Source organism: Lissotriton helveticus, chromosome 5_1, assembly GCF_964261635.1.
Source record: "Lissotriton helveticus chromosome 5_1, aLisHel1.1, whole genome shotgun sequence".
NCBI lineage: Eukaryota > Metazoa > Chordata > Amphibia > Caudata > Salamandridae > Lissotriton > Lissotriton helveticus.
Window position 1 is genome coordinate 617,096,309 of NC_136065.1, and position 24,629 is coordinate 617,120,937.

The 24,629-nt window shown below is 45.8% G+C and overlaps 2 protein-coding genes across 4 annotated transcripts in view; one reads left to right on the forward strand and one right to left on the reverse strand.

Moving 5' to 3' along the window:
• The window catches only part of KLHL21 (kelch like family member 21), a 401,837-nt gene that overhangs the window by 122,986 nt on the left and 254,222 nt on the right, over positions 1–24,629 (forward strand). The gene's annotated exons all lie outside the window — the stretch shown is intronic.
• PHF13 (PHD finger protein 13) overlaps positions 7,852–24,629 on the reverse strand; it is an 86,591-nt gene continuing 69,813 nt past the window's right edge. For 2 of the 3 annotated variants that reach the window (XM_078642979.1, XM_078642980.1), the window contains exons 2-4: positions 15,484–15,585; positions 13,047–14,604; positions 7,852–8,643 (exon numbers count right to left, since the gene is read on the reverse strand). In XM_078642979.1, the coding sequence (XP_078499105.1) occupies positions 8,417–8,643; positions 13,047–14,604; positions 15,484–15,585 (1,887 nt within the window). In that variant the 3' untranslated portion in view covers positions 7,852–8,416. Of the gene's footprint in view, positions 8,644–13,046; positions 14,605–15,483; positions 15,586–22,533; positions 23,785–24,629 lie in introns of those variants that run through there. The other variant, XM_078642981.1, reaches the window with a different exon arrangement.

A 24,629-nucleotide genomic window follows, 5' to 3' on the forward strand; every position in this document is an offset into this window, starting at 1 on the left:
TTGTGGAACATTGTCTTTTTACTTAATGGTAAATTCCAAGTTCACAGGACGGATGGGTTGCTCTTGTTACTTCAGAAACCCGCCTATTCCCAGCGCATATAACCAGACACCACATAGCTCCGCCCCTTCCGCACACGTTTTTACAGTACTTAATATAATATCTCTCTTGATGTCAGTCTTATCTCCTCACTAATTGTTTACAAACTTAGGAATGCTGCGTGTGTGTGTGTGTAAGGAGACTCTTGCCCTGTGTGAACAGTAATGTCCGCGGGGAAGACAGTTTGTTTGCTTCTGTCACTGGAGCATATGGCACTTTCATGGAGTGGATAGCTAGCTGCTATACTGTAAGTCAAGTCAAGTCAAAATGTATGTTTATTATGACCGTAGTCTTTAAACAAAGCAGTGAACATTACACAATAAGGGGTGTATACAATAAATACCTATACTTATTTTTAAAATATTATTCTCTAAAAGACAGTTCTATAATTCATTTTCAAGTACCAATTCCACTTATAAAACACTAAGCGCCGGTTAAAAGGTTCAATACCTAAAAACATGTTATAAAAAGTTTAAAACCTATTCAAGTTCATAACGTTGTGCAAGTTTTAAATAAAACAAAAAAAGAAAAAAAAGAAATTCATACAGTACTACATGTTTCCTTGGGCCACCATGCACTCTGGGCTACCTTTAAGAATTTCCCTAGGGCAATCACAATATCAATGAAGGGTATTTCTGTTAGGAGGATGGCTGCCTGCCTCCTCGTTTTTATTTCATATTTTAAGAAGACCGGGCGCAGCCATAGTTTCCTCTGCTCCAAGAGGAACAGGCAGTCCAATAGAATATGCGGCCAGTCTCCCTTGGTTCTCAACTTACACTTACAGCGGCCTTCATGGTCTAGCATTTTGGCTTTAAGCTCTTTATTTAATATCCACGGGTTAATCCCAGTTCGACACCTCAGGATCTCTTGCCTGAACCCTCGGTTAGGGAGTCTATCAAGGTAGGGGAACCAGTTTTCATTGGACCAGGCTTTCAACATGTGCGTCACTGATTTTTTATTAGTTAAATAGCCTATATCAGTTGCTTTAGAGACTTCCTTCCCCCTTTGCTTCAGCTCCCCTTTGGTACCAAGGATCCGAAGCGATTCTTGGTCCCAATCAATCTCCAAAGCTTTGCAAATTCCCTTCAGTTTGTCCCTACAACCTTTTGCCCATTTTAGCTCGCTTCTCAGTATTTCATTGCGACACCAACATGCTACTTTTTGGTTTTCAGGGTCTTCCAGTCTCTTCCAAAATCTAATCACAGCCATCTGGGTTTGAATTTTCCAGGATTTTGTTGCTATTTCTAACCTGATGGCTTGTATCATTGAGGATTTAGGAAGGGATAAGAGTCTTTTTAAGCAGTTCCCCTCTAACACGTCCCAGGATCCCTTACCGCTCAAATAAAGGATCTCAGCGCCGTATAACATTTGCGAAGGTATCATTGCTTCAAAAGCTCTCAGCATAGGTCGGTGTGACATCTCTCCATATACCCCATTAAATCTTTTTAAGCCACATATGGAAGAGAGTGCCTTAGCTTTTTGGGTATCCAGGTGGGAATTCCAATTTAAAACTCTATCGAACCACAACCCCAGATATCGATATTCATTTACATTTTCCAGTTTGAGATCACCTATATACCATGTAAATTTGCTTATCTTTTTCCCGAAGCATAGGGTTTTGGTTTTATCTAAATTAATTGTTAATAATTTACTGGTACAATATGTATGGAAAGCGTTAAGCTTCCTTTGTAGGCCCCTCTCGGTCTGGTCTATTATCACCAGGTCGTCTGCGTACAACAGGCAGGGTATTTTATTGCCATCCATTTTAGGACTGGCACTGCCCTCCACCTCAAGCTGTGCCGGAAGGTCAGACAGGAAGATCGAAAAGAGTTGTGGGGCCAGCACACAGCCTTGTCTTAGTCCATTTGCTATGGGTATTTTTAAAGTTAGAGAACCCACCTTATCCTTGATTACTTGGCCCCAATTTTCCCTGTGGAGTTCTTTTATTATAGTGAGTAGATCCTTAGGGATCTTCAGTCTCTCTAGTATTTCCCATAAACAGGCCCTATCCACCGAATCAAAGGCTGCTCTGAAGTCGACGAAACAGCAGCATAACTTGCCGTTCTGTTCCGTCGACTTCATCGCCATCGCCCATAGAGCAAATCCGTGGTCTATTGTAGAGTGGCCTGCTCTAAAACCACCCTGTTCTGTGGGTATTATTTGAAACTCGTCTACCCATGCATTCAGCTGTTTCAGCACTATTTTAGAGAACACCTTCTCGCCTATATCTAGTAAGTTGATTAGCCGGTAATTTTGTGGCTCCTCTTTGCTCCCTTTCTTGTGGATTGGCCTAATTACGGCCCCCTTCCAAGTTGGTGGCATTACCCCTTCTTTTAGGACTACCTGGAACATCTTGGCTAGAAATCTTGCCCACCATTTAACATCAGATTTCAATATTATCGCAGGGAGATTATCTGGCCCTGCTGCCCGAGTTAGGTTGAGTTCTCTTATTGTGAGCTCAACATTATCTTCCTTGAATTGGTGCAGTAGGACATCCGAGATTTCTTGCCATAGATTAGGCTCCACCTCCTTTCTAGGGGTTCTTACCCCGTATAACTCCCTTATATACCCTTCCCATGCAGCCTCACTCACCACACAGTTCATATCTCCATCTGACGCACCTGCTACAGACTTTACTAGTCTCCAGAATTGCCTTAGGTTTTTATTCTCTATGGCCTCTAATAATTCTGACCAACATTTTTCTTTATATTCCCTTTTTGCATTGGTTACCATTTTCTTAAATTCTTTGTTCAGCTTGACTAACATGTCCTGTCTCTCTAAAATAAAATTCTTTTTTTGTTTTCTTTGTATTGCACGTATCTCCTTTTTCTTATTTTGGCACTCCACAGAGAACCCTTTACATCTAATTGTAGGTTTAGCCATTGTAGGATGATTCCCTTTTAATTTTATCTTTAAACATTGAACCACCTCTTCTAATTTCCCTATAAACCATTCCAATTTTTTATTCTCACAGTTTTCCGGTGCTATTTTTAATTGCATAGACTTCAATTTTTCCATGTATTCCTCGGTGAGGCGTGTCGTCACCCGTTTGGGATACTCGACCTCCTGTGTGATCACCCTTTCTCTCAGTTGATCTTTTCCCCCTACTATAGTTATATACAGGAGTTTGTGATCACTCACTTCTTTTTGAACCAACCTAAAGTCCCTGATCAGACCGAAGCTCCAAGCCTGCAGGAATATATAATCGATTGGACAATTCTGTTGCCCTTGAATAAATGTCTTTCCTGCTGGGCAGTCTGCCTCTACTCTCCCATTTACGCAGTGAAAACCCCTACCTCCTAAGGTATGTGCTAAGCCAAGATCTTGTTTCGAGGTTTCCCCGCTTGGGAACTTGGCCGGATTTATCCCATACACCTCTAACTGTTCCCTATTCCATAAGTCAACTTTCTTTGGGTTCAATTTGTGGTTAAAATCACCCATTATTAATATTGTCTCTAGGGGAAATTTTTCTAGAGTACTATCTACATCCTCCTTAAAATACTTCATTTCCCTTTCATACTCCTCCCTATTATCCCACTGCATATATACATTCATTAAAATCAACGTTTTATGTTGCTGTTCCACCTTCGTGAGATCAATTCTACATGCTTGTACCCATTTGCATTTTGTATTCAACATTTCAAGATCTCTCATGACTTTTGTTGATATCAGAGTCAGTAGCCCCCCCGAGGGCCGACCATACTTTTTCTTTATGGCTGGCTGCTGTATCTGAGCGTATCCATCAAATGTAGGGGTGTTGTCGCATGACCAGGTCTCTTGCAGGCAGGCAATGTCCACTTTATTTATAGTTTCTTTTATGTACTCACATTTTTGCCCATTGCCTAACCCGTTAATATTCCAAGTTAAGAGACCTATATCTTGCGACCCCCCTCCATCCTATTCAACGTCACTCAGAACCCCTACTTCCTCCATATCCAATGAGTTACTTAAGATATCTTCTCCCACTGTATTATTATGTAACGACCAGTTACCCCATGAGGAATCATTCCTTGTGTTGTCTATTATGATGTTCAGGTGGCTTAAATCCTTTTCCGTTTCTCTACAGAGTATCACTTGTCTCTTCTGAAGGCCGGCATGGTGATTTAAAAACTTCTTATCCGTGAATGATTTTATTTCACTCTCTGGGACAATCCTTATTCCCTGTTTAGTTATCTCAGTTGATGCTTTCAGGATTGCCCTTTTCACCAGATCTGAGTGAAGGGTAACTTTTGTTACCTCCTTTCCATACCTATTTTCTACAAATCCAACTTGCTGTAGGTCTTTAGTACCAATCCCTATCAGGCTGCCGCATTTTTCAAACGCGTTTAGAATCAGTGCCCTATTGAGGGGTCTTGGATTTCCTGTCGGCTTCACTTTCCTCCCGGCTGGTACTAGATCTAGAAATAACCAACTGTTCTTGTCTCTCTCAGACGGATTCATGTTTGTTAGCAACGCCTGGTGGTAAGTGATTGCTCTCACTGTTTGCCGCCCGTTCTTTCTCATATTGGGGTCTTCATAAATCTGGGATATTGCTGTCCTTTGTTCCGTACCTCGATCGTCCCTTTGCCCTACTTTCTGTTTGGTCCTACTAATTGGAGGGGGGTTCTCGATTGCCTCCTTGCCTCTCTGCTTTTTTCTTAGTACTCTGGGGGTCCTTCGGGTCTTTTGGTCTTTTACCTCTACATACACGGGTCTACTTGTTTTGAAGGTCGCAGCTGATGCGTTCAAGATTGACTGTATCACCCCCGTCTCTGTTTCCTTCCCTTTACTCTTCACTTCTTGTTTTGGATGCCTGTTTTTTCCAATCCTGGACGTGGCTCCTCGTGTGACATACCCCCCACGCCTCTTTATCAGCATTGGTCTTCTTGATATATAAACATTGTCTGCAGGCTCTTCTGCCTTCTTTGCTGATTGTTTTACTGGTTCGTGTTCACTTTCCAAAGATACACTACTTTCTTCTTCTAGTGTTACCATGTCACTTTTCTCCTTTGACGGGGTTGGGACTATTGTCGTTGCCTTGTTTGGCATTTTGCTCTTTATTTCTCCTAGTTCTTCTTCTATTCTCTTTAGATGTTGTTTCTGAGCTTTCATCAACCCATTATTTGAGAGGCTCACTTCCAGGATCCCTTGTAGAGCCTTCTGGAGTAACATGATTATCTCTATTAGCGATGATGTTGGCGTTTCCGAGATCACCGAATCCTGAATTGTATTTCTGACCGGATTTACTGGGTTGCTAGACCTTATGCTCTCTTGATGCATTGGTATTTTTTGCAATTGATAAAGCTGCTGGAATTGATCTGGTGCTCCTCCCCAGATAACGCTTTGGTTCCGATCTTCATTTCCCCTTTGATCATCGTTTCCTTGGGACAGCTGTGAGAACAATTTGGGAGATGATGATAATCTAGGCGCCGAGATTTGGTGATTTTGGCTTTGGAGAGTCAGATTTATCGTATTACGGTTCTCTCCCTCCTCATTGCTGCCCGGGCTGACTTCTTCATGGATTCCTCCCTTTTCTAACCGACTTAGACTTTTGTCCGCCTTTTCATCCATTTCTTCGCCGATTTCCACTATTTCTTCATCTATTTCCGATGTTATCGCTGGATTCAATGATTTATAGTGTTTACCCACAAACTCCTTTATGGACTTTGTAGCTCCCATGTTCTCTTTCTGTTTGCTAGTCGTTTGATTGCCCCCTCTTTTTGCCTTCTGTACATTCTTCGCTGCTTTTTTAACTTTCCTTTTCTTTCTTTTACCCTTACTATTATCCAAGGATGACACATGACTTTCTTGGCTCTCTTCCGGCGATTTTGAGCCCTCCATTAATTTACTCCTCCCTTGATCGTCCCCTGTATGTAGATTTGTCCCTTTCTTGGGAGCCATTTCAGGGTGCAAGCGCTGTTGTCCTAATGTAGGTGTAACAGCAATGTTTTACTTAATACAATTACAATTAACCACTTACCTCTGTTCTGCCTTGAAGCCTTAATGCCTTCCGCCTGCTTTCCTTCCGTTTTGAATGCCTCAATTGCCCTTTCGACCGTGTTTTAGGTGGGTCGCCTGCTTCACAGTAGATCACCGTAAATCCTAGCCTCCTTTGGGGTTGTATTTTATTTTACTATGCCCTTCCTTGGTGCCTTTAAGTGCCTCTCATGCCAAATGGGGGCAACTATTTCCCTATTTCCCCTGCAGACTCTGCTGGTTGCTATTCCAACTATATGTCCAAGTCTGTCTTGGGGTTAATTGGGTCTAAGTTATGCTGGTTCGGGGTGAATGCTGCTTTAAGTGTTTGTGATGAATGTTCGAATGTTTGCAGAAGGGGTGGGGCTCGCGGCCGTTGACCTCCGCTGCCGCTTTTACTCAGGTGCCCCTTTCATGTGAGCCTTTCGTGACTCTTGGCGGCTCTCCGGCTTGTGCCTCCTCCTCCCCTGCGGGCCCCGCTGTAATCCCAGGCGGGGCGGGGGAGCGGGGGGGGGGGTGGGCGACGGGGTTTGCGGCAGTCCGCAGTCGGCAGTCCGCTTCTTTGCCTTTCCTTGCTTCCCGTTACCGCTTACCGCAAATAGGTACCGCGGTCCTCCAGTCCTCCGGCGATTGTCCTGCCCTGGTTTATGTCTTTACCGCGGCACTCTCTCCGTGGCTCTCCGCTTGCCTCAGCACAGCTCGGCACGGCTCCTGCTTCCTAATCGATCTGCTCGAACTTCGCGCTCAGTCTGGCGTGGGCGTGGCGTGGCTCAAGCAAGGCAAGGCTAGGCGAACAGAGCTCCCTGGGTCACTATACTGTAAGCTTTTAATCACAATAACCAAAACTGAACTATGTAATAAGGACCTCGTTGCTCTAAAAGAGATCCTCCTGTATTACAGGCGAGACCTATTGCATTTCCAATGCTTTTTTTTTAATTCACTTTTGATTCATTTCGGTAGGAATCTATAAGAGAGCCAAAGCTAGAGAAGAGAAAGTTACTTACATGTATAACCAGCGTTCTCCAGAAATGGAATCTTTGAAAAATTCACTTGCAACCAATCCTCCTCTGTTCTCTTTGAGGCTCTTCTGTTTTTTGAGGGTCTACAAATATCTCTGCTGTGAACGTCTCTGTGAGGAGTGGGGCTCTGGACCTGTAACCCCAGTGGCCGTAGTCTGCGCCATACAATAAAATAATAAACTGCACAAGACGCAATCTCAACAGTGTTTTAGTGTAATGCGGGTTCCACATGTGTTACCCAGGAATTCCAGCCTGTTTACTGGGTCTAATTTAAGCATTAGTCAAGCTTTGAAAAATGCAATCGCAGAGAAGTACTTTGTGGGTTTTAGTACTTTGCATGCTTTAGGTTGAATATAACTGACTGTTAATGCACAGCAACCTTGAAACATAAAATGTGTAATACTAGGATGGCAATAATGAAAGATCTACTTTTAAAATGCGTTGTGCAGGAATATACAATGCCCAGAGACTGACCACCTTCAAAGATTATACCAAATGTCTTTTTTCCCTAAAAGAGTCTTTTCTAATTAGTGAAAACATATACATAGATACACAATTTAATTGTAATATCATTTGAAAAGTGAGAGAAACTCGGTCATTTTGTTCAGAATGCATTCATGGTTGCTCAAATTATTTTTTTATCAGGAATATTTCCCTCCACCTGCCGTCGCAAAATGGCACTCAAAAAGCAGAACTACTTCAGAACATAACTTTTCTAATCGGACGTAAAAATAAAATAATTTTAGCAAGAGAAAATCTAATTATAAAGTTGACACACTGTTTGGCTTACATTTTATTTGGATTGTGTATGCTTGTTTTGGAACTTGTCCACTGGGTATTTACATCTGTACAGTCATAGTACCTCTGTGGATAAGTACATAAGGTATTTTCGGGGTTAACTCTCAAATTAGTAAACTGAGCAGTTAACCTGTGCAGGCAAAATAGGAAACCATAGAAAATCTTCACTTTCACAGTAGAAGGTTAATATCCAGTGGTAAAAACCCACCTTTTTCAAGACAGACAAAAAGACAAGACGATGAAACAAAAACTAGAAATCTTCATGTGCGTGTATCACATCTGCTGCTAAAAAATACAGCTCTTACATGGTGCATCAGTTTTGGCCATCGCAAGGTTTTCATCAAGGGCTACAAAGGCAGCTTTTTAAGTTTAAAGTTTTCTTTTAGAAAAAAAGTGAAAACAGTGCTCTATCACTTGTAAGTCAAAATGTAAGCGGAACGCATGTTGCACCAGTGTTTGTACGGTAAGCAATCTGCATTGCTAAAACGCTTTTTGTCCGGGCACGTAAGCAACGTGTCTTGCTCCAACTTAAAGTCTATGACTGTCCTCAGTCTAAGAACATCTTCCGGGTGCCGAATCGCGACCGGTTCGATCGCCGTATCTCAAATTTAGTGTCCCGACACTTTTGGCAAACGTAGATCTCAGGAACGCAGGATTTCCGGATTTTGGCACAGGATAAGTGGATCCACGTGTTGCACTCGTTGCATTCGATCATTGGTCGCCCTGCAAAAGGTTTCATGCAGAAGCAGGTAACGAGGTGCCAGGATTCATCATCTGAAGGGAAAAAAAGAGAATATTAATTTCCAGTATTCTCTTACCCTCATTATAACAAAAAATATTCAAACTGATAAAGTTGTGAGGCATTCAAACCGGCCCTCTTCTTCCACTTAGCATTTAAGCAGGAAGGGTGAGATGTTCTCTACTAAACAGAATAGTGTATCACGAACCAAGAGTTAATAGCATCCTTTATCGAATGCTGAGATGGATGGGTTCAGGCAATCAAAATGCTTAAATCCTGGCGCCAACTACAGGTTTTCCCACGCATTCTGCCTGCTTTCTAGGTTCAATGGCAGGGACATGAAGGAGGCAAATGCAGCAGCCAGACTTGTGTGTCTGTGTTTGGGCGCTCGCAGTTATTAAGTATCCTTAAATGTCCTTCCTCTCATTATGAATCCCGCAACACGTTTGACTTGTGTTCTTGTTGCAGGCCAGTCAATTAACATCAGTTAATACCATCCGCAGAGGGCGATACCCACTATTAATGACATCGTCAAAGGTCAGTGAATGCCAGGCAATATCTGCTTATCAGAAACCAATGTTTTTTTACGATTGATCCCTTATAGCATGGTACCTTCTAAACAAAGCATGCAGCAAATGAACGTCTCGCATGTGAACATTAACTGACTAATTGAGATGTCGAAATGTGGACTCACAAGCGCCAAGAGAAGCATCTGGAAATTACAAGAGAAATCACAATATAGGGAAGAAGACTGAATAAGTGCTTGCCTAGTTTTTTTTTAACCAAGGCGATTTGTAGAATGGTACAGGATTGAGCTGTCTGTCCCATGACCACGAAGGCTAGACTAGCAGGATTTCTCAATAGATCTGTGTTTTGGGGTTGGTTTGCCTAGTTCAGTAGCCTCGGTGCAACCCAACTGACAAATCAGGCCTGTGCACATAACTGCTTTTCTAAAAACCCAACACAGCCAGAATGCGGCTTTTGATGGGATTCTGGCAGGCCGGATGCATGCAGTTGAAGTGCGTGTGACCTGGGAGCAGTGTACACTGTCCACACGAGGAGTGGCAAAAAAACCTCAACCTAATGAAACCCCGAGACTGCGGCACTGTGCCAACACCTACTGGGCTCCCTGATTTAATTTTAATTTAAAGGAGTTTGTAAAGCGCCTGGTGACGCCTCCCGGCGTGTCCCCGCGCTGTGGAGCGAGCATATTAGAAGAACAGAGAGAGCACAATCACAAAGTAAAGAGGCAAGTTTTCAACTTCTTTCTAAAAGCGGACTCATTAATCTCTAGCCTGATATCCAGAGGCAGGAGGTTCCAGTGGCTAGCCGCTAAAGTGCGGAATGATCTACCTCCCATTCTAGCTTTTTTGGGGCAGGCAGTTCTGAGCAGACCCATTCCTTTGGATCAGAGTGGTCTATTGGGTTCATACAAGGATGCCAGATCCAACATATAGGCCGGTGCTCTGTGATGGATTATCCTATGGCACCATAGCATAGCTTTAAAAACAATCCTCTTATTAATAGGTAGCCAATGGAGGGCTGCCAGAGAGGGTCGTGAGGGGGCTCTGCGGGGAAGCCTTTACACCAGGCGTGCTGCCGAATTTTGTAGAACCTGTAGTTTCTTAATGTTTTTCTCCGATGTACCCAGGAGCAGTACATTCCCGTAATCAATGCGGGAAGTTATTAATGCCTGCACCATGGTACGTCTGGAGTTAAGAGGTAACAGGTCAAGGGTGCGATTGAGCGTTTTCATCACCCCAAAGCATTTGCCTACAGTTTTCTTTATATGGCTATCAAAGGACAGCTTGTTGTCAACCCAGACGCCTAGATTCTTCGCCTCTCGGTTAGGAGGAGGCAGAGGACCCAAGCAACTGGGCCACCATTCAGCTGTCCATTTGGCCTCATTGCCTCCAATAATGAGGACCTCCGTTGTTGTACCGTTCAGTTTTAAGCAATGCTCTGTCATCCAAGTGGCCAGCTTAGTCATGCAGGCATTAAAGTTATCAGCTTCCATGGACGGGGCTTGGGTCAGAGATATAAAAAGTTGCGTATCGTCGGCGTAAGAGACAAGCTCCACGCCGAACGATTGCACCACCTCTGCCAGGGGGGCCATGTACAGATTGAACAGGGTGGGACTCAGGGCCGAGCCCGGAGGTACCCCCTGTTCAAGCAGCACCCTGTCTGAGAGGGAAGTCCCTCTTTGGACTTGAAAGCTCCTATTGATCAAAAATGCTTTCAGCCATCCCAGTGCCTTATTAGTGAGTCCAGCTTTGTTTAGACACTGTAGCAAGATGGAGTGTGCTACAGTGTCAAACGCGGCACTGAGATCGAGCATGATGAGGGCCATAGTCTTGCCCCCGTCTGCCCCCTCTCGTAAGGTTTCCGTGGCCCTCAGGAGAGCTGTCTCCGTAGAGAAACCAGATCTGAACCCTGAACCCCAATCACTGCAGCCTGGAAGCTGCACCTTCTCTCCTTGGAAGCATAGTGCAGGAATTCCCTCCCCTTGGCCATTAGGTGTCTGGACAGCAGAAGAAAAGCCATTAAAACTTGGCTCTTTCCATGGTGACCTCTCTCAGGATTGACAACGCCCGATCTCAGGCTTGCTGAGCTTCCCCTTTATCTTAGCGCTGGGATGCCTCCGGGTCGCCATGCGCTCTACAAATCTTTTAGCATAGCATTCATGTAGAGCCGACAGCACATTTATTCAGGCTAGTGTCTAATATGAACACTGTTTCAAGCTGTTATTGGAAACGACATCTACTGAATACCCAAAGGAGATATTAGCTATGGTGACACAAAAGATTCATTTATTATCAATTAGAAATTAGCTGTGTTCAATGGCACAAACTGTAGTGCCGAAGAACAGCTTACGTTCTGAGTGAAAGATAAAGCGAAGACAACTGTAATACTACAAACTGAACTCAGACAAGCATGTGGTCGGTGAGTGCAGATTTCTGGGCTTGCATGAAGCTTCTACACGTGAAGACACAGCTGACTAATCTGGAAGTATGGTGTAGTGCTGTACAACTTTTCCTATTCTGAAAAGACCATCTCTTATGGAAGGGTCTGACTGTCCTGGAACAGAGGGAGTTACAACTAAAATTAGAACTTAATATCTCAGCATTTTATCCAGATGGCTTAGGCTGCTTTTTAACTACTTTCGTGGGATTGACAAAATGTCTGCTTTGCTCTGGGTGTTGTTACCTGGAGGAATGTATGACACAAACCTGGAAATATGACCTCAGAGAGGCATTATTACAGGTTCATCTGATATAAATAATGTTGGATATGCACCCAAAGAGGAGGAGGGTGGGTCCGACCACGTACGGTGGGGGTAGTAGGAATAATAGTTACTTATCTCAACTACTCCTAAGGAAAGGGACATGTGTGTAGTAGATTTACCAAGAGCATTCAAAGCAGCAGTGTAGTCCAATCCATGGTTTGACTAGCATCCCATCTGCCACTTTTCAAGGCCCGCAAGAGGGATCAAAGCATGAGGTCTGCTCAACACAGCAACATTCTGAAGTGGGGTCACATCAGGGGCAAAACCAATGGGTAGGAAACTGAAGATGGTGGAGGTGGAAGTTTGCATAAAAACAAGCAAATTGGACACAGCCCCCAAAGGTAATGCCATTCTGTGAATACTCAAATATTTAGGTTTAGGCAGGGACAATAGCCAGAACTACTTGAAACACTTCACCTATCTGATGGGTTAGTAATGGCATGAAATGAACCATAGAGAGTACTAGAGCAAATAGACACTGGAAAAAGGGAAGAGGAACAGGACGTATTCCACCAAGCACACCGTAGATGTTATACAGTGAAGTGCAGCACCAGGAAGCATTGGCAAAGCCATTATTTCGGGCTTGCACTTTCAGTTACAAGAATTAGCCTTTGCAGCAATGGCTTGACATCAGGACGATACAGCTGTTGCACTGAAAGCTAGATGGCAACAAAGTTTTGCGAGCTAGAGATTCAGTACAGCCATCTTGTATTGAGGCCTTCACACAGCAGACGGAGGACATAATGAATGAAGTCATCCTGCACCTGTAAGGTAGCAGTGTCCTTTCAACAGGGTAGTAAGGAGCACCAGGCTAGCTGAGTTGTCTATAAAATGCATGTACAGGCACTAGGGTGCGTCCAAAAACTGAATAGCATGAGGTGACAAGAGTAATACTACTCGTGGGCAAACACAAAGCCCAGTCTACGTATATATTAAAGCATTGGTAAAAACAGGTTAGGCCTATTAAAGCTGTTTGTACCACATCAGCACTTGGTAACTTTGGGATTACAAAAGAAGTCTGCAGAAAACTCATAGAATATCTGATTAGACTTAAGCCATTGCGAGCTTTTATCTAAGACAACAGAAAAGAACACACAACATCGTACTCACAAGTAAGCAAAAATGCAGAGACAATGATAAATGACAAGTTACCTGAATCTACCATGATATCCTCATCGTTTCCAATGCCATCTTCGTCTCTGAAGACCACCTGCTTCCCCTGACGGATTACTGTCCGTTTACCCACAGTCAATATGTCATACTCGATCTTGATCTCCTTGCTCTGCGCCGCCTGGCTGGATATGGAAGGCAAGATTTGGTTGGTGCTGGTCTGGTGGTCTAACGTAGAAATCTGCTTTTCACTACTCCGAGTCATATTAGAGTTCAAACTGTGACCCGAAATAGGAAATAGGCTTCCAATGGAGGAGCCATCAGCTATCACGGAGCTGCGAATGGCACCTTCTACAGAAGGCCTTAAGTCTTTGAATTGTGCAGGGGCAGCTTCCTCAGAGGGGATGGCAGCAACACACGAACGAGAATCATTGCAATCCACAGAGGGAGTTATGTCCTTGCCTGAAAGAGGAGTATTGTCTTGTAAAGAAGGTTTGGTATCATGGCTTGAAACAGGAATGTTTCTTTTTGCATAGGAGAGATCAACATTACACGAAAAATAAGAGTTTTCACCTGCAAAAACAATTGCATCTTTCCGTGAACGTGGGGTGTTCTCTTCTACAGAGGAAATTACATCCTCACTTGAAGTGTCTACTTCTAGAGAAGAGTCCTCATCTTTACCTGAAAGTCGTGTGTGCGTTTCTGGAAGAGAGCCAATGTCATTACCTGCGAGACGCGTTCTAATTTCCAAAGAGGAGCCTGCATTCTTGGTTGAAAGGCTCATTTCCAGAGAGGGGGTGGCCTCCCTGGGTGAAAGGCGTGCGGCCAGCTCCAAAGCGAAGCGTGTATCCTTGGTTGAAAGGCATTTGCTCATTTCCAAAGTGGCAGCAGAATCCTTGGCTGAAAGGTGTGTGCCAGGTTCTAGAGGGGAAATAGCATCATTGGCTGAAAGGTGTGTGCCAGGTTCTAGAGGGGAAATAGCATCATTGGCTGAACGGTGTGTGTTCATTTCCAGAGAGGAGCTGATATCCTTGTGTGTAAGGCAGGTGTGTATCCCGAGAGAGCTTGAATCGCTTCCTGAAAGATGTCTGTTTAGTGCAAGAGCAGAACTGCCACGGTTTGAAAAGTAGGTTCCTAGTTCCAGAGGGTAGCTGACATTCTTAGCTGGTTGGCTTGTGTCTCTTTCTGAGGAGGAGATGGACTCTTTACCGGAAAGTCTTGTGCCTATTTCTACAAAGGAACTGGGATCCTTGGGTGAAATGTGTGTGCTTGTTTCTGGAGTGGATCTGGCAGGCTCGAACTTTGGGACCTCTTTTACAAAGTCTTCACTTCCAGGCACCTTGAGTTCTTTCTTCTTCAGTTTCCTCTTCTTCTTGATTTTATCTGATTTTTTCCTGTCTGACAGGAAGTTGCCCAGCTTGGACCATTTCAGGACGGGTGGATATGGCCTTGCTTGATTTAGGTCTCCCAGGCGCTTTCGCTTTTTGGCCGGTGCAGGTTGCATGGATGGAAGATCAGGGAATCTAGAGTCCCAGCTGTCACTGTCAACAGGGCTCCCGGTGCTATTCGGAGGGCTGGAACTGTTTCGCATTGGAGTCTCCTAGTTAATAAAGTGAAAATTAAGCAGAGATTAGAATGATTCGGTCCGCTACTAACATCAATACACATGCATTCCGTTTGCTTCTCAACTTCTGAACCCCACTGCCTTCTCACACTGACATTTTGTGTCTGTCTGGTCCTACAAGCAGCCTTCTTAAACAGGACTTCTCTTGTCCTCGGAGCCTTCATAAACGGCAACCTAAACGTCTCTAAAAATAATGTAGACTAGAAAGTCTGGAGGGTATAGATCTGTCACTCAATCTCTCGGTTTCTTTTTCTTGGTGGAATACTATCAAAACAAGAGTGGACATCCTAGACCTGGGGATTGTCCCTAGACTAGCGGCAACATGTGTCCAGAACCCAGCAATCAGAATTAAAAAAAGGAGGGGGCTGGTATATTGACATACAAAAAACGTAACCTACCGCCACATCTACCCAATTTTCTGTATACTTAATTTGCTTGCTAGGTAATGGCTTTCCTTTGACATTCCGTGATTGAGACAAGTTACTAGCCTATCAAATGGCAGACTACATAACATAACATGCCTATCTGTACACTGTAACATTCACCCAAGGAAGGTCTTTGGTGCTACTGACAACCAGCTATTGTTGCACAACTCAATTGTACCTATTTTAAAAAAAACTCAGAAGGAAGGATGAAAGGCGGAGTGAGCCCTCACATGATTTCAACTCGACTCAGTGAGGACAAACACAGATCCTTGGAGCAGATGTGTTACTCCACTGCGTCAGTGACAAATCACATTTTATATGCATTGAAAAAACCCTTGCATAATTCTACAGAGATCCAAAGAGAACACTAATAACTTGTGCTGAACAAACATATATTGAATACGCAGCTTGTAAAGAAAGTTTACTATACCTCATCTGGATAGGGAATGTAGCCGGCGTAGGCCAAGACAAAGGTGCAAAAATTGTTGAAATCTTCAACGGTCCTCCTTCTTTTGTAGTTAGGACTACCATCCTGTGAAGAAGAAAAATAAAAACCATGAAGGATAAGTTTTAAAGAAAATGGGCATTCAGAGAGCTCCTAAAAAAGATCTCTAATAACGTGACATTCAAAAATAAATGAAACTAATACAATCCTTCTTGAGAATCTGCAATACATAAAAGGCAGAAGAAAGCGGGATTGTAAAAGCTAAAGAAGGCACGTCTACTACACATGTAAAGTCACTTCTTGTCTGGAAAAAAAAAAAAAAAAAAAGGTGTGGCTATCTTACATTTGGGACCTCGACCGCCAAAGTAAATCAATCACTGGTCTATGTACACATAGTAAGAAGGCTCAAAGGAATAATGCATTTTGCTAAAGCAGAATTATGAATGCAGTCTGCATGCCTTTTGACTTCTAGAAGCTGAGCAAATGAGTACTGCCAAGTCAGATTATACCAGGAACTGATGTGTGTACACACACCTTTATACTCTCAGCCATTAGTCATATATATCAGGCAAGGCAGTTCCTCACTTGTCATCCGAGCTGTGCATTAGCGTATCTGATCACTCAAGCTGGACACAGAATATGACTTCTGTGACTTAAAACTCATCAATAGAATTCATGAAATATTACTGCAAGTAATATCTGTGTGGTGAAGGCATCGCTATGTCTTTCCGTTTAGAAGGGAAACTGTGAGGCAAAGGACAGGAGACAGATACTGCAGTGTGACGCGCGGTGGGAGGGCGTGGGTTTCTTTAACACAAAGCACTCTTTATTAACTCGTTAAGCACAGGTTTAAGCCAACTAAATACTTAAGGTTACAAGTGAATACCAAAATACAGGTGTGCGCATGGTAACCCCACACAAAAATTACCATAACCAGCGAGTCTCAGAAGAGTGAGGAAAACAGCAAACATATTAAAGCATAAGCTATAGTGTTATTATACGTTGTCTTAAAAATATATAGTCAGTTCTTTACAGAACTGAGCTAGGCCTAAAAATGTGGGTAAAGTGCTTCACAAGTCAGATTTACAGTTTGCTTTATGCAAACATGGAATCCCCAAACCAACATTTGGTTACTCGACTACCACCTGCTACTCGCAAAGTAGCTTCTTTAGATAAGCAACTGCGGATCCATACAAGTGAAAGGGAACTTAAAGTGGCTTTAGTGGCTCCATACAACGACGAACCACTGTAACCTCAGGGACACCTTCCCAGCTTCAACCTCCTACTCGCTGCTGTTCTCCATTCCACACAGAGTCTTCACTCTGAGGAATGCCTTCTTGTAGCTAATTAAGTTTATTTGTAACTAGGTTTGCACTATGTAACCCACACACAAGCTAAGTAACCAGTGACACATAGCACAAAAGCAGTTTTGGGGGTATAAAGCTTAGTGAAGGTGTGGTCCCAACCCCACAGGCCTATGAAAAACAAATGAAACTGGACTCACAGCTTTTGAGCGAAAGTATTGTGGATGGAAATGCAGTTCACAGAGCAAGTAACCCAATTCATTTCTATGTTTTTGTCTCGTTACAATGGTCTTACCATGGAGGAAAATACAATTCAATTTGCATCAGAATAGCAATTTCTATTACTTTCCAGTCAAATGGGATAACTGTAAATACCATGTACACAAGGTAGTACAATCTTGAGAACAAATAGGTCTTCAAAAGAAACCAGTCAACAAATATATACTAGGGGCGCGGATGGTTGGAGAATGGCCAAATCAAGACTTCAGGGATACCTTTGCTCACATATCGTATTCCACCCTAAAACAGGCAGTAGTTCACCAATGTGATCTTTTTATTTTTTTTCCTGAGGTGCTTGTTACCAGATTCGAAGGTTCATTAAACTGTACAGAGCAGGATCATTACTCAGGGGATTCTTAGGGTTCGACCAATAATTCACGTTAACTTTACATCCCTGCACAGTTTACAGTACCCACTCTATTGTAAACTCTGGAGAACTACCACCCTTTGCTCCAGGGAACTCATAATCAGGTTCTAAAGGGTACTCAATTAGTTTACCTTGGAAGGGTGAAGAACCAAGTTGCTACTCACTCACATCGAAACCTGTGAGCAGTAAGTTTCACCTATTTCTGCAACAAATGCATTAAACCAGTCAGCTGTCAGACGATTAACTGAGTACTACACTATGACCCAATTAACTTACGTTTTAAAAGTTTGGTTGCCACTAGATTGTGCGGTTTCATAGCTGCGAAAATGTATATAACGCATACTCATTTAATTGACCTTGAAATGATAAAATTCCCAGTGGTGGACAAAAAAGTCAGAAAAATATAATCTGCAGAAACATGAAGATATTTCTGCGGGAAAGGGTCAAATCTGTAGTGAGGATGGAGAAGAGTCCTCTTAATGTTTTAGACCAATGCGAAAAATAAAAGTATATAAAACTGCGCCCACTGTGTGTCTCAAGGAGCCCTACAATTCTACAACGTAAGGCAATATATGCCTTGGGTCTCTCCTCGCTTGTGAACAGCTCTCTTTAGCTACAATGTGTGCATGCGGATGTGAAATCATCCATCTTGCCCGCCCGTCTGTTCCCACACTTCGGTCAACAACTTTTTATGAGCTTTTGAAAGGTTATACGCACCCTCGCAGTTTTCCTGGGAAAACCTTAGCGTTCACGCCTACCCAACTGCGTGCCCTGGTAGTTAGAAGAGGTAGGGTGACTAGGGCTGGACAGAGTCACTGCATACACTTAACACACACACACACACGACAACCATTCAAGGCTGGCCTGAACTCGGGGAGCTAATGAAGAATATCACAGACCCTCCTATCTATGCAAGTAGATTTAGGCAGATCTAGAACCTCTGCAAGTAATTCTACAATTCGGTGGAGAAAATGCAAAATACTGACAGTCCGTGGGGAACTAAGAAATCAGCCGTAAACTCAGTAAAACGCGTTTTGACTGTCCCTATCTACGAGTTTTGGCTTGAAGGCATATTTGCAACGGGCAACCTCCTTTGTGGCTTTAACTACCGTTTTACTCCAAGTACCGTGCTCAGACATTCACGATGTTAAGGGAAGCCAAATGAAGAGGTATGCAGGGCCGGACTGGAAATCAGCATAAGATGTTCAAAAGTGTTCAAACCGGGTAAGCAGCAGGCGACAGTAAAACGGGGGGGGGGGGGGGGGGAGCATGGCTGGGACACGGCACCTCATGCTGCTCTAAAAGCCGGCCCTGGAAGCGTGGGCTCGTCAGTGGTCAGAAAGGCAAACTTCCTTGATCTGTCAGAAAATTAAGTTTACTATCAAGTTAATGGGTGTCTGTCTCATCAGATTTGCGTTTTATATAATTGGGCAGCTGCCACGCCTTCTTTAAATGGTGATTTACGTGAATAATACTATATACTTTAGCTCACGATCCCATGAAGCCACATTCCATTTCTATTTCTTTTGACTAAGCTCACGTGCGGATCTGGTTTAATCACCTAAGGATCATGCAAGTTCCAGATATAGGGCGCGAACAAGATGACTCACGACACGGTCAGCGCCACTGTCCGATGACGACAGATTATAATCGCCGAATTTCAGCAACACACTCGTTTGCTGATGTGAAATCAGGTAGAGAATAATTCCGTATCCTTTGGAACGAGATGCTTTGAAATGTATAGGCCAACAGCTAGTATTAACAACTACGTGAAATTTATTTTTACCACATCTCCCACATACCTAATGTGTGTGCCACTGGTCTGTTTGTGTAAATCTCAAATTGCACTGTCAGAAAATAGAGTATAGGTGCACCACATATAATACAGTCAGGAAAAGCTGACCTTCATAGATGCCTGCTTCGACAAGGTTAAGTCAAGCAAAACCTCTTTCAAAATGTAGTTTATAAATTCAGCACTGATCGGCTATATACAAACGCATAAAAATAAAAAAAATCAGCGGCGTAGCTAGACCTTTGGCCTCCCATGGAGGTCCCTGCGGTGACGTCCTTCGACGCCTGTGTGTAATGGGGGGGGTTAGAAATCTGCGTTTTCCGCCCCGTGATGAGCAGGGGGTCGCTTTTAAAACGCGTGCAGCACGAGTTGCGCAGCCCCCTTCCCCCCACCTCAGCACCCGATCCCAAAATTAGAGGAACCGTTTGGAACCACGTGTCCTGGAGGCGACAGGTAATGTGGTGTTTATCTGATATTCCAGTATTGATTGAAATAGGTTTCCAGATTTCATCCCAATTCCACTTCCGCAAAATGACAACTATCTCGCCATACCAGTGTAATCTCGCCGGTGACGAACTGCGCCTCAAGAAAGCCTACTGCCACCCAAGGCCGTCACTCCCTGCAAGCCTCATCCCAGCATATCCTCCTCTCCGGCCAAGGGAATAGTGAAAAACATCTGTGTATCGTGCAGCGGGACATCTGGTACAATAACGAAGCTATTGTAGTGATTGACAAGTTCTTGAGAGTACGCCAGTAACTAAGTGAACAAATGCATTTGCTGAAGATGTCTGTGTACAGTCAACCCCAAAACATTTCAAATCCGGAGGGGTGAACTCCGTATTTAATCTTTGTGAGGAAGATAAAAGGAGGAGCAGGTCGCGTTGGATGCCAAAGTACCTGTCCTCTACGAGTCGGTCTTACATTTAGAAATCAAGAACGTAATTTGAAGGGCAAAGCTGACATTCGTTGTGTGGAAAAGAGTAACTCGTTAAAGAGCAGGTCGCCGCGTACGGAGGTCAGAGCCCTCGGTGGCAGGATGTGATCGAGTGCCCTTCGCCGTCTGCCCATATCTAGGGTTCCAGGGACCAACCTCCTCCATGGCGTGAGCGCCGGCGGTCTGTGGGTACTGCAATAACACCTCAGAGGCAGGGACAGACACAAAATGGAGCGCGAGGTGGGCATTCCTTCTCGTGGATTCCGCCACAGGCCCAGCTGTCCCGCCCCTCCCGCCGGCGCTCGGCCTCTGCGCGGTGCTTTGCTGGACAGTTGCCAGGTCAGTAGCCCACATCCACCGCTCGAGTCCTGGGCGTAGTGACGCCCCCCTCGGCAGCGTCACGCATCGCTCTATACTACAGGGTCTTCTACGAATGTTTGTTGTTGTGGTGAGTTGAGTCAAGGCTGGGTAGCAAGTATTTCAAGTTTGACGGCGGGGGAGGGGTACTCGTGTCAGCGTTCAAGATGCTTAGAGTGCCGGGTGGAATCGTTGGGGCTCAGAGCATTTCACACGCAAGAGCGGAGGTTTATTACAACCAGCCCGCACTTCACAGTCGGGGGCTGTTACATTCGCACTCCAGGCATCGGCGTAGTTGTGATTATTACAATCCTGCGCTTTAGGGTTGCAACATCGAAGCACTGGGAATCGAAGGGGTGGGATGACACAAGACATCACCGAGAATGCAGGATTGTTACTCCTAGTACTTAGAGCAGGCGGGGTAGTGGGTTGTCAGCCCAGAACTCACGCATGGGGTGGAGGGTTCGTTGTTGTCGATCACTACAGATCGGTTCTTTGCCATTGCGGGACCTGTCTAGAGCTGCCAATGCACCGGTACTATGACATCGCACTTGTTACCACAGTACGAGAGCAGTTTCTACAGCCCCGCATGGGATGGCCGCTGCCTACCACAGCCGTCTGCTCCTGGCTGGCGAATAACCCTATAATCAGCACCCATACAATTATTTATTTATTTGTTTTTTATAGCGCGGACTTTACCCGGTGTCAGAGCGCTCAATGATTCCAACATTCTATGCTGCCCCCTTAAACAGATGCCTCCTCACCCCTGAAACACTCTCTCAACACCCCCCCCCCCCAGATATTAGTACCCCACATCTAACTTTTAACCCACCCTTCCAAGATTCACCAATCACACAAAGAATTCGCTGCAGCTCTACTGGCAGCCACGGAGGGCAGTACTTCAGGCACCCCCAAATTCCATCGAGCGAGAGCACCACAGCCCCCTTTTCAGAAAGACATTCACCTAAGGATAGAATAAACCCTGCCACCACCCCCTTTCCAAAGTAACACCCCAGAAATCTCACGGGAATCTACAATAAAACACACAAAGGGCACCCGTGAGCAGAATAGGAAGGGGCGGTCTGAAAGGGGCGGAACCAGTTTTTGAACGATGCCTTTCTGGCCATGCAGCCCTTTAAAGATCGAGGTGGGGGTGGGGAACCACTTTTCGAATGATGTCTAAGCGTTTCTGGGCAGCAGTCCTTAACATATTTTTGGCAAGGTGGGTGCGATAAAAGCATATTTTAATCAGCCCGCACGACAAGAAGCACGTGCTGTGGAACTGCAACACAGTATGCCTAATGGGAAAACGACAAGAACTGTACCAAGCTCGCTAAAAGGATCGGCTGTGCCCACTGTTAGTTAAAAAAATACAGATAGTGTATGAGCACTAACCACCACACAGTGAAGCCCACAACTGGCTGCCTAAGAGAGCCGGATCCCGACGGGAGCCTGCGAACACAAGGCACACCCAGCCTTGCGGAAGGGGCAGAGAGCACTTGCTGGGTGTTGCCTCAGGAGGAAAAACAAGTAAGGGGGCAAGATGGCGTAAAGTTCTGACCACGACCCAGCCACGCATCCATTAGTGCTCAATGAAACCGTGTTCGTTAACGTTGTAGGGGACTCACAAGGGTGGGTACAGAGAGGCAACTAACACTATGTGCAGGTGTATGGCAAGACCTGCATCATATAGAGTCTCATGCCGCACTTAATTCAGCCACCTACTGCAGGTTAACACTGCACCGGTACCCTAAAGGCCAGCAATGAACTGCGATGCATTTTCTCAAAATTAATCTGACTAGATTTGGATCAGGTACCTCGAAAGTACCGTGACTTATCTGGAACACTACATTACAGCGCTATTATCAAGAAGAAACCCACCCGAACATAAAATACTACGCCTACATGCAGACAGTGAACACCCGGATTTACGCACGTCTAATAATATCGATCCCGGATACCGTCATGCCCCACTCCCTAAAATATTACGGGGTACACTTACCTCGGAGTCGAAAGTAGACGAGGAGGATGTGTCCATGTCGGCGCGGTCCCACAGACGTAGCCGGTGCACAGAGGGGTGTAGAGGGCAGGGAATAGTTGGCACGGATCGTTGTTAAAGGCACTCAGTCCCACATGCCCAGTGTGGGCAGGGAGAAATTTGAGGGGGTGCCAATCTTCTCCCCGAGTTCCGATAAGCTGGGCCTTAGGTGTGGGCGCTGGTCCGGGTCCTTGTGAGGAGAGATCTCTCTTCTGGAGCGGGTGGTCGTGCTTCTTCTTCAGAGGTGTTGGTGCCTCTTCCGGTGAACGTCCAGTCGCGGGAGGGTGGCAGCGGAGGTGGGGTTATGGCTCCTCCCACCCGCCCGCCGTAGAGGGGGGATTACCCGTAGTGCAGGCTCTTGCGCGGGTGCTGTCAGCCGAGTGCCTGCTGTCTTCTGTTCTAGAGCAGTACTGCTGCTTCCTGTGCAGGCTCAGCTGTGTGGGTGCGGTGGTGGCGGCAAAGGGGGAGGAGGGTGGTGTTCCGCCCGTACTCCCGCTCCAGTCAGGGTTGCGTCCTCGGAGAAAGGGTGCTGTTACATGTGGTTGGCGAAAGGGGCGGGGTGACAGTCCCTCATTTGAAGGGCGAAGGTGTCTGCAGGAGTAGGGTACCGCCGCCTGCCTTCCTATGCGCAGGGAAGTGATGTTGAAAGGCGGGAGCGTGAAACTCCTGCGTGACGGGGTGGGTGGTTAGTCTTCGGAGTGGGGGTCCTCCTGCTGCGCCCCCTCGTGCTATGCTCTTGGCTGTGGGGGGCGCACCGGCTGAGAGGTGCGGCCGCAGCTGTTGTCTGCGGTGAACGCTGTATGACCAGCCCGGCGTCTGCTGCTCCCCAGGGCAGGGCGTTGCTGGTGTCCTCCTTTCTGTCCTGGGTAGGCGGTGGGGTTGGCAGGGACGCAAGGGTTACTCGTCTAACTAAAGGGCCTTCTTTTCCGAAGAGGGGGGGCGAGTTGTGCCTCTGCTGCGAAGTTTTGGTCCGTAGGAGTGGGCGTCAGCCCGCCTCAACGAAAGGAGTACCACTCGTGGGCAGGAGGGGGTGACCGCCGGGTGACTCCCCCCTCCGAAGGCTGGCGGGGAGGTGGTTCGTGGGGATGTTACACCCCACTACAGGTTTAGCGCTGACTTGCTTCTAAGTGCCGGGTTTAGGGTGCTTTCGGTAGATGGGTGCTCGGAGTCGGTGAGGGGAAGAGGGTCTGTGCCTCCTCCGTGGGCGGGCACACGCCCAAGGGGCTGGACTGCTGTGCTCGATGTGTTTGCTTGTCCAATCCGATACCGACTCATGGGTGCCCGCCCCCTCTCTTGCAAAGACTGTCTGCTCTGCTGCTGTTGGGAGGGAGGGTGACAGCCCTCTGTGGGGGAGCCGATGAGAGAGTCTCCCTCGAGGGAACAAGGGAGGGGGAGCCGGTTAAACTAACAGTATCTCTGTGCAAGGTGGAAACGAGACTCCCTGCGTATCTGGAGTAGAAGGAACCCCCCCCCCTAGTTTTCGAATGTGAACATTGGTACTGACAATCCCTTTCGAAAGTAAATGGGGGGCATTGCTCTCAGACAGGGGCTCCAGGATGAGCAAAAAGACAGTCCCTACTGGGAAGACAGCTGTCTGTCTCTCCGAGGGAGGAAATCCGCCCATCCTTACGGGGCGGTGGGTGTAGCAATCCTCGGGGAGGAGAGGGAGCCTTTAGGGGTGTCGCTGTGTCCGCGCGAAGAGAGGAGAGCTGGTATCCAGGAGGAAGGCGTGGTAGGGTGTTATGTGCCCCTTTCATGGGTGGGAGGCGCGTTGACCGCTGAGCCCTGCAACCTTAAGGCTCACTTTTCTGCGCGGAGATAAAAGGGGGTCGTGCTTTTCCCAGGTATTGTATGCTTGGATTCCTCCCCTGTGTGTCGGACATTGGTGACCCTCTTGGTGGGAGGATTTAAGAGCCCTCAGGCGCGGTCCCTTCCATGAAAAGGAGGGAGGGGTGCTGCTGGAGTCGTTTTCACTGAGGGTTTGAATCCTTCGGAGGTGGGGTTTCCTAACCATTCTGTTCGCAATGGGGGCTAGAGGCTTGAGCGCGTGGTGAACATTG